Raw genomic sequence first — 7,779 nt, 5'->3', positions numbered from 1 at the left:
CAACCTGATCCCAAACAATAATAATAAATGAAATGTATAACTACAACCAACTACGGCGTGTCCCAAAATAAAACGTAATAAAGGAGTTCATGGTTAAAGACATAAATGGGTAAATGTAGCTATCTAATAACACTCGAGGTAAAAAGGCAATTGAAGACAATAAATAAATAAATACACGGATACAAGGAAACAATTAGCAATTAAGGCATATAACAGATAAAATCATGAAATTAACATATAAATACAAGTAGCAATTAAAGCTTTTAACAAGTAACCACATGGATCAAATAAAGACATGAAATAATTGAAAACAATAAATAAATGTCCCAACCTGCATGCTTAACCCATGACTACGCATATACACTCATCACCTTGCATATACGTCGTCCCTACACATAAATGAAGTATCAAATAAACAAATCAAATCCTAATTCCCTCAAGTCAAGGTTAACCATGGCACTTACCTCTTTCCGCAATCAAATCAACACTCAACCACGACCTTTCCTTTAGAATTAGCCTCCAAACCGGTCAAATCTCGCCAAATATAGTTCAAATATTCAAAATAAGCTTTAGAAACTACGCATGAGTAAAACGATTTGAAGAAATGAAGAAATGTAAACATTTACATCAAATGAAGAAATGTATCCCCTCTTAAATGAAGAAATGTATCCCCACAGGGCTGCCTACGTATCCCCTCTTAAACGAGAATCAGGTCAAGCGTAGTTCAGTTACATCAAATGAAGAAATGTAAATAATCCTAAACATAGAATCTCTTGACTACGTATGAGTTGATAGGTTTTGGCCAAATCTCTCCGTCCATTTCTGCAAGTATAAGTGCTCCTCCTGTTAATATTTGATGAACCATGTAGGGACCTTGTCAATTGGGTGAAAATTTCCATTTAGCTTCATCTTGATGCGAGAAAATTCGCTTTAGAACCAATTGCCCCGGTGTGAATTGCCTTGGTCTGACCTTTTTGTTGAAAGCTCTTGCCATTCTATTCTGGTAGAGTTGACCGTGACATACTGCATTCATTCTCGTATGATTCATAGAGAAGGGATTTCTACTTCGGCAGGAATAACTGCTTCAGTACAATAGACTAGCAGGTAAGGAGTTGCCCCTGTTGATGTGCGAACCATGGTATGATATCCAAGCAAAGCAAATGGTAGCCTCTTGTGACATTGTTTGTAGTTATCTACCATTTTCCTCAATATCTTCTTAATGTTCTTATTGGCGGCTTCTACAGCTCCATTCATTTGTGTCCTGTATGTTGTGGAATTCTTAAGCTTGATCTTGAAGGTCTCACACATGGCCTTCATCAGATCACTGTTAAGGTTGGCGGCATTGTCGGTGATGATTGATTCTGGTAACCCGAATCGACCAACAATGGGATCCCGAACAAAATCTACAATGACCTTTTTAGTTACAGCCTTGTAAGATGTGACTTCAAGGCTGTGCCTATTTGAAGCAGCGAGTTTGATTGGACCGATGGCATCCATCCCCCAAGCGGAGAAAGTCTAGGGCGCACTTGTTGCATTGAGTTAATTGGGTGGCTCGTATCATATTAGCATGTATCTGGCATTGGTGACACTTCTGGACATACTTGACGCAGTCTGTTTCCATAATCATCCAGAAATATCATGCTCTTAGTATTTTTTTGGCTAAGACAAAGCCGTTCATGTGTGGTCCGCAAGTTCCGGCATGTATTTCCTCGAGCAATCTGGATGCTTCCTTGGCATCGACACATCGCAACAACCCTAGGTCTGGAGTCCTTTTGTACAGAATTCCTCCTCTTTAAAAGAAGTCATTTTCTAACCTTCAGGGTGTGCATTTCTGAGTGTGATTTGCATACTCCGGGTACTCTACTTTTGCCAAGTATTCTTTGATGTTGTGGAACCATGGATTTCCATCACTTTCTTCTTCAACACGAGCATAATAAGCTGGCTGCTTATGAATTCCTATTGGGTTAGGATCGATGAAATTCTTGTCTGGGTGTTGTATCGTGGAAGATAAAGTGGCCAATGCATCTGCGAACTCATTCTGGACCTTTGGAACATGTTTGAATTCTATCTTCGTGAACCCCTTGATCAGCTCTTGTACACAGTACAAATATGGCAATATTTTGGTATTCTTTGTAGCCCATTCTCCTAAAACTTGATGTACCAAAAGGTCGGAATTTCACATCACTAGTAATTCCTGAACATTCATGTCAATGGCTAACCTAAGTCCTAAGATGTAGGCCTCATATTCTGCCATATTGTTGTTACATGAAAACCTGATTTTTACGGATACCGGATAGTGTTGACCTGTTTCTGACACTAAGACAGCTCCGATACCCACTCCTTTGAAGTTTGCAGTTCCATCGAAGATCATTCTCCAACCCTCATATGCTTCAGTGATATCTTCTTCTATGAATGATACTTATTCATCAGGAAAATACGTTTTCAAGGGTTCGTATTTTCCGTCTACTGGATTTTCTGCCAAATGACCTGCCAACGCTTGTCCTTTGACCGTTTTCTGAGTTACATAGATGATGTCGAACTCACTCAGCAATATCTACCATTTTGCTAACTTTCCCGTAGGCATGGGTTTCTGGAAGATTTATTTTAGCGGACCCATCCTTAATATGAGATATAGGGTGTAGGCACAGAAGTAGTGCCTCAACCTTTGAGCTATCCATGTCAAAGCACAGCAGGTGCACTCCAGCAAAGAGTACCGTACTTCATAGGGCGTGAATTTCTTACTCAGCTAATATATGTCCTACTCCTTTCTTCCCGTCTCATCGTGTTGTCCCAAAACACAACCAAATGCCCTATCTAGTATGAATAAATAAAGAAGCAAAGGTCTCCCTGGTTCCGGTGGGACTAGAACAAGTGGTTTAGATAAATATTCCTTGATTTTGTTGAAGGCTTTCTGACATTCTTCAGTCCAACTTGTTGCAGCATCTTTCTTCAATATTTTGAAAATTGGTTCACAGATCACAGTTGATTGTGCTATGAAACGGCTGATGTAGTTGAGACGCCCTAAGAAAATTATCACATATTTCTTGTTCTTCGGAGGTGGCAAGTCCTGGATAGCTTTGACCTTTGACTGGTCCAATTCAATCCCTCGATAGCTGACGATGAATCCTAGTAATTTCTTGGCGGGGACTCTGAAGGCACACTTTGCGGGATTCAATTTCAGATTGTATCTACGAAGTCGATCGAAGAATATCTTTAAGTCTGCTATATGATCTATGCTTTTTCTGGATTTGATGATGACATCATCCACGTACACCTCTATTTTCTTGTGTATCATGTCGTGGAAAATAGTTTTCATAGCTCTCATGTAAGTGGCTCCAGCATTCTTCAGGACAAACAACATCATTTTATAGCAATAAACTCCCCATGGTGTGATAAAAGCTGTCTTTTTGGCATCCTCTTCATCCATCCAGATCTGATGATACCCTGCGAAGCAATCCACAAAAGACTGGAGTTCATGCTTGGCACAATTGTCGATCAGTATGTGTATATTGGGCAATGGGAAATCATCTTTAGGACTTGCTTTGTTTAAATCCCGATAGTCGACACACACTCTGACCTTCCCGTCTTTCTTTGGGACTGGCACGATGTTGGCCAGCCAAGTCGGATACTCAACTACCCTGAGAACCTTGGCTTTGAGTTTCTTAGTGAATTCCTCTTTAATTTTCAAATTCATATCTGGCTTGAATTTTCTGAGTTTCTGTTTTACAGGTAGACACTTGGGATCGGTAGGTAGCTTGTGAGCCACTATGGATGTGCTCAAACCAGTCATATCATCGTAGGACCATGCAAAAATATCTTCATACTCTTTTAGGAATCGGAAGTATTCTTCCTTCTCTGACGGTGATAGATGAATGCTTACACGTGTTTCCTTGACTCTTTCGGAATCTCCTAAGTCAACTGTCTCAGTCTCGTCCAAATTAGACTTGGCCTTGTTTTGAAAGTTTTCCACTTCTCTGACAATTTCCTCAGGTATTATATCATCTTCAAGTTCTTCTAAATCACTATCCTTATGTTGCGTTGTCTCATTACATGTCACAGTCGTAGGTTCATCCGGATAAGTAATAATAACACTTTAGAGAGAAAATGTAAAGAATAATAATAAATACTAAAAATAACAATGCATTAAATAAATCTTGAAAACGCCAAACAAGTACGGCTCGATGACTCGAGCAATTATTTTAAAACAAAATACGTTCAAAACAAAATACTGAAAATGTCTTAGATGCTCATAAAATTGCTTTAAAAATAAGTGATGCTAATTGCCTGGCTACCCAGGAACTCGACGGGCCCTCGATGGTGCAACAGTCCATTTCTTTGAGAACAACTCCTTTCTCCACAGTCTGAATAGTAAGGTGCTCCTCCTCCTCCTTCTCAACTATGGCACTGCAATCCATATCTTCATCATCCAGAAACAGCTTCCTCATGCCGGCTAAGACTTCACCTTCCTCAGACCCCATATCACGTCAGCTTGATGAAATGTCTGGTGCAAATATGGTACTGGTTGTTCCAGCGGATAATAAGGACCACGCCATGGCAGCGACCAATCCTGGTACTCTTGCCAAGTGTATTCATACCCAAACCCAAAAGTTGTACCGTGGCGCTTTAGCTGTACCAGTTTGGTGATCCCTTGGAGATTCTTGCCGAGACCCTTGCCAGGCTCATACTCTGTCCATAGCAATATGCTTTCTATCTTGTTGCTCCACCATTTGTCTTTTTCAATTGCGTTGACGCGCTCAATGCGATGGTATGTTTCTCCACCCAGCTTCCTTCTGTTCTCGATGACTGGAACAGTCTGATTGGAATAAATGGGATCACTCCCATCTCCATGGATGATCACTTCCTGATGATTCCATTCAAACTTCATAGCCTGATGTAGAGTAGAAGCTACAGCCCCAGCGGCATGTATCCATGGTCACCCCAATAATAGATTGTAGGTAGCAGATATATCCAGCACTTGAAACTCGACATCAAACCAGGTTGGGCCCATCTGTAGGCTAAGGTTGACCTCTCCAATTGTGGCCCTTTGAGATCCATCAAATGACTTCACATTCATACTTCCTGCTCATATCTCGTGCAGGACTTTACCCAGCCTCTTCAGAGTAGTTAATGGACATATATTGAGACTCGAGCCTTAATCTATCAGGACTCTGGAGATGGATTTGTCCTCAAATTGCACTGTGATATATAGTGCCCTGTTGTGACTTAGTCCTTCCGGTGGTAGCTCGTCTTCATGAAATGTGATTTTGTGGCTTTGCAATACCTGCCCCACCATGTTAGCCATTTCCCCATTGGTGATGTTGGTGGGTACATAGGCTTCACTCAGCACCTTCATCAGGGCATTCCTATGTGTCTCGAGTTTTGTAGCAGTGATAAAATGGATATCTGAGTAGGAGTTTTGTTTAGATGGTCAACCACAGAGTATTCTCTCGCTTGCACCTTTCTCCAAAGGTCGTCCGGGCCGATCTCAATAACATGCAGCTTAGATACAGCTTCTTTGCTTGTTCCTCCCAAGTGCTCGGGTGTGTAAACCCTACCGGTTCTAGTCATGCCTTCTGCTGCACCTGTTTCTTCCATTTTCGCTTTTTCCTTCCTTCTTGCTTACACAATATAATCCCATGGTATGACATTAGACTTGTAAGATGGCGTAGGTGTTACCATTACAGTGAAGGGTGTGGTCGCCTCGACTTCAAATGGCGTTGGTGCGGGTACCTCAACTTCAATCGGTGCCTGGGTTTGGACTACAATGGGCATGACTGGAGATGTTTTAGGATCATCCCTCTTCCGAATGAGTCCAATTGACCCTTCTGGATCCCATTCTTCATCGGTCTCTATCACATTTACTCCCTCACCTCTGTGATGTGGGAGAGGATTGTTACGAACATTGGGTGTAGTCTCCTTTGCCTGTATGACTTTGGTGTCAATTAACATCTGAATCTTGTCCTTCAAAGTGCAACATTCATCAATGGTATGACCCTTCATGCTTGAGTGATAGGCACATGTCTTGTTTTGGTTAACCCACTGAGAAGAGTTTTCCATAGCAACAATGGGAATGGGAGTGACATAACCAGCAACCTTCAGTATCTCATATTGTTGGTCTATGGGTTCAGCAATCGGAGTGTATTGTCTAGGTGGTCTGCGGTCAAAATTTGGTCTTGGTTTTTGGTAATTTTGGAGGGCTGGTGGTGAGTAGTAATATGCGGGTTAGGTGTTATAAGTGTGGTAGGTGCCAGCAGGTTGTTGGTATCTGGGGGTGAAGGCTGGTATGTGGGTAGAGGTGTTTGGTATGTGAGAGGAGACTTTGGACCCTTGGCTACCATTACTGTACCTACTTCTTTCTTCTTGTAGATACCTTTTTACTGCAAAGCTTTCTTTATGGCTTGGAGTGCTTCGAAATTTGTCACCATTACGCTTTTGATCCCTTCTTCTATTCTTTCTCCCAGCTTGATGATGTCAGAAAATTTATGGTTTTCAATAACCATCAACCTTTCGTAGTATTGTGGGTCTTGAGATCTGACAAAGAACTTATTCATCTGTTCATCTTCAAGTGCCGGCCTTACTTTCACGGCTTCAGACCTCCATCGAGTAGCATACTCGCAGAAGGTTTTCGTTGGTTTCTTCTTGAGATTTTGAATGTAGAAAACGTCTGGTGCATTTTTTGTGTTGAACCTGAACCGATCCATGAAATCTGACGCCATGTTCACCCAATTAACCCACTTCTTTGGGTTCTGACTGTTGTACCAAGACAAAACATCTCCAGCGAGGCTCCTCATGAAAAACTTCATAAGAATTCGTTCATCTTTGCCAACCCCCACAAGTTTGCCACAGTATGTTCTTAGATGCACTTTTGGATCACCAGTTTCGTCGAACATTTCGAATTTGGGAGGTTTGTAACCCTCCGACAGTTCTACATCTGGTTGAATGCACAAGTCCTGATAATTCAAACCTTTGATGCCCTTGCCACCTTCGACACTCTGAACTCTGCCAGTGAGCTTCTTGAGTTCTTCTGCCATATTCTTGATGAGAAGGTCCTTCTCGGCGAATTCCGGTATATATAGGGTTTGTTGTGGGGTGTGGGGTAAAGTTTCAACATATATGGGATTGCTTTGGTGGACTCCAGGAATTTGGGCATAATGGTGGTCATTGGTTGAGTTTTGGGGATCAAGAGTAAGTTGTGGTGCATTTTGAAGAGTATGGTAAGTGGTGGTTTGTGGGTATTGAGTTGGATGGTGATGGTGTTGTGGAGGAGTAGGTAGTGGTGGAGGGTTATGGTTTTGAGGAGGTGTGGCATATTAATGTGGCGCGGGAGGGTTTGGCGGTGGATTTTGGTTCTGTGTGTTTTGGGGAGGTGCTGTGTTTTGGGCGTTTGTGTTTTGTTGGTTAATACCAGGGATGTTTAGGGTGAGGGAAAGTTTTGCCAAGTTCCAGACCTGCTCAAGTTCTCCTTGTAGCTCCAGTATTTTCTGTTCAAGGCGTAGGACCAATTCATTTTGTGCTGGAGTACTCCGACCATCCGAAGTTTCAACGTTCTCTGTATTGTCCTTTCTGATACTACTTAAATCGTCCATCTTTCCTTTCCCTTTGATTATGCCTTTAGGATCACTTGGTGGAGAGGGGAGGTGGAGGACCTCTGGATCTAGTGTGATATGCGGATGATGCCAGTATGCACGAACCAACCTTGGGGAATAGGAATAATCAAAAGAAAGAAAAACAAAAGGTAACCAAGTCAGTAAGGGATATTGAAAGAATGCTTGCAATATT

The 7,779-nt window shown here is 41.8% G+C and overlaps 3 protein-coding genes across 3 annotated transcripts; all 3 read right to left on the bottom strand.

The window, feature by feature from the left end:
• Positions 1-1,044: 1,044 nt before the first annotated feature.
• On the bottom strand, positions 1,045-1,497 carry LOC138892640 (uncharacterized). Its single transcript, XM_070176375.1, has 2 exons — positions 1,307-1,497; positions 1,045-1,261 (listed from the first exon to the last, which is right to left on the bottom strand). The coding sequence occupies exons 1-2, from the start codon at positions 1,495-1,497 to the stop codon at positions 1,045-1,047; spliced, it is 408 nt and encodes a 135-aa protein (XP_070032476.1).
• Positions 1,498-2,758: 1,261 nt separating this feature from the next.
• LOC138892639 (uncharacterized) lies at positions 2,759-4,445 on the bottom strand. Its single transcript, XM_070176374.1, has 3 exons — positions 4,285-4,445; positions 3,578-4,091; positions 2,759-3,343 (listed from the first exon to the last, which is right to left on the bottom strand). The coding sequence occupies exons 1-3, from the start codon at positions 4,443-4,445 to the stop codon at positions 2,759-2,761; spliced, it is 1,260 nt and encodes a 419-aa protein (XP_070032475.1).
• A 1,929-nt stretch (positions 4,446-6,374) lies between these two features.
• Positions 6,375-7,031, bottom strand: LOC138892638 (uncharacterized). The gene has a single exon (XM_070176373.1). It carries the CDS (start codon positions 7,029-7,031, stop codon positions 6,375-6,377), a length of 657 nt encoding a protein of 218 aa, XP_070032474.1.
• Between the last annotated feature and the right edge of the window lie 748 nt (positions 7,032-7,779).

The sequence above is a fragment of the Nicotiana tomentosiformis genome, chromosome 5, assembly GCF_000390325.3.
Source record: "Nicotiana tomentosiformis chromosome 5, ASM39032v3, whole genome shotgun sequence".
Classification (NCBI taxonomy): Eukaryota; Viridiplantae; Streptophyta; class Magnoliopsida; order Solanales; family Solanaceae; genus Nicotiana; species Nicotiana tomentosiformis.
The sequence above is the reverse complement of the archived record's forward strand: the minus strand, read 5'-3'. Positions and strand labels throughout refer to the sequence as shown.

What these genes read in the sequence shown, in the direction of transcription:
- LOC138892639 (XM_070176374.1), bottom strand. Translation starts at nt 4,445, where the DNA reads ATGAGGAAGCTGTTTCTGGATGATGAAGATATGGATTGCAGTGCCATA. An exon ending in TCGAGTTCCTGGGTAGCCAG is followed by an intron (nt 4,092 to 4,284) that starts GCAATTAGCATC and finishes TTCTCTCTAAAG; the next exon opens with TGTTATTATTACTTATCCGG. An exon ending in TCCCAAAGAAAGACGGGAAG is followed by an intron (nt 3,344 to 3,577) that starts GTCAGAGTGTGT and finishes TTTGTCCTGAAG; the next exon opens with AATGCTGGAGCCACTTACAT.
- LOC138892640 (XM_070176375.1), bottom strand. Translation starts at nt 1,497, where the DNA reads ATGGATGCCATCGGTCCAATCAAACTCGCTGCTTCAAATAGGCACAGC. An exon ending in AGTGATCTGATGAAGGCCAT is followed by an intron (nt 1,262 to 1,306) that starts GTGTGAGACCTT and finishes CACAACATACAG; the next exon opens with GACACAAATGAATGGAGCTG.
- LOC138892638 (XM_070176373.1), bottom strand. Translation starts at nt 7,031, where the DNA reads ATGGCAGAAGAACTCAAGAAGCTCACTGGCAGAGTTCAGAGTGTCGAA.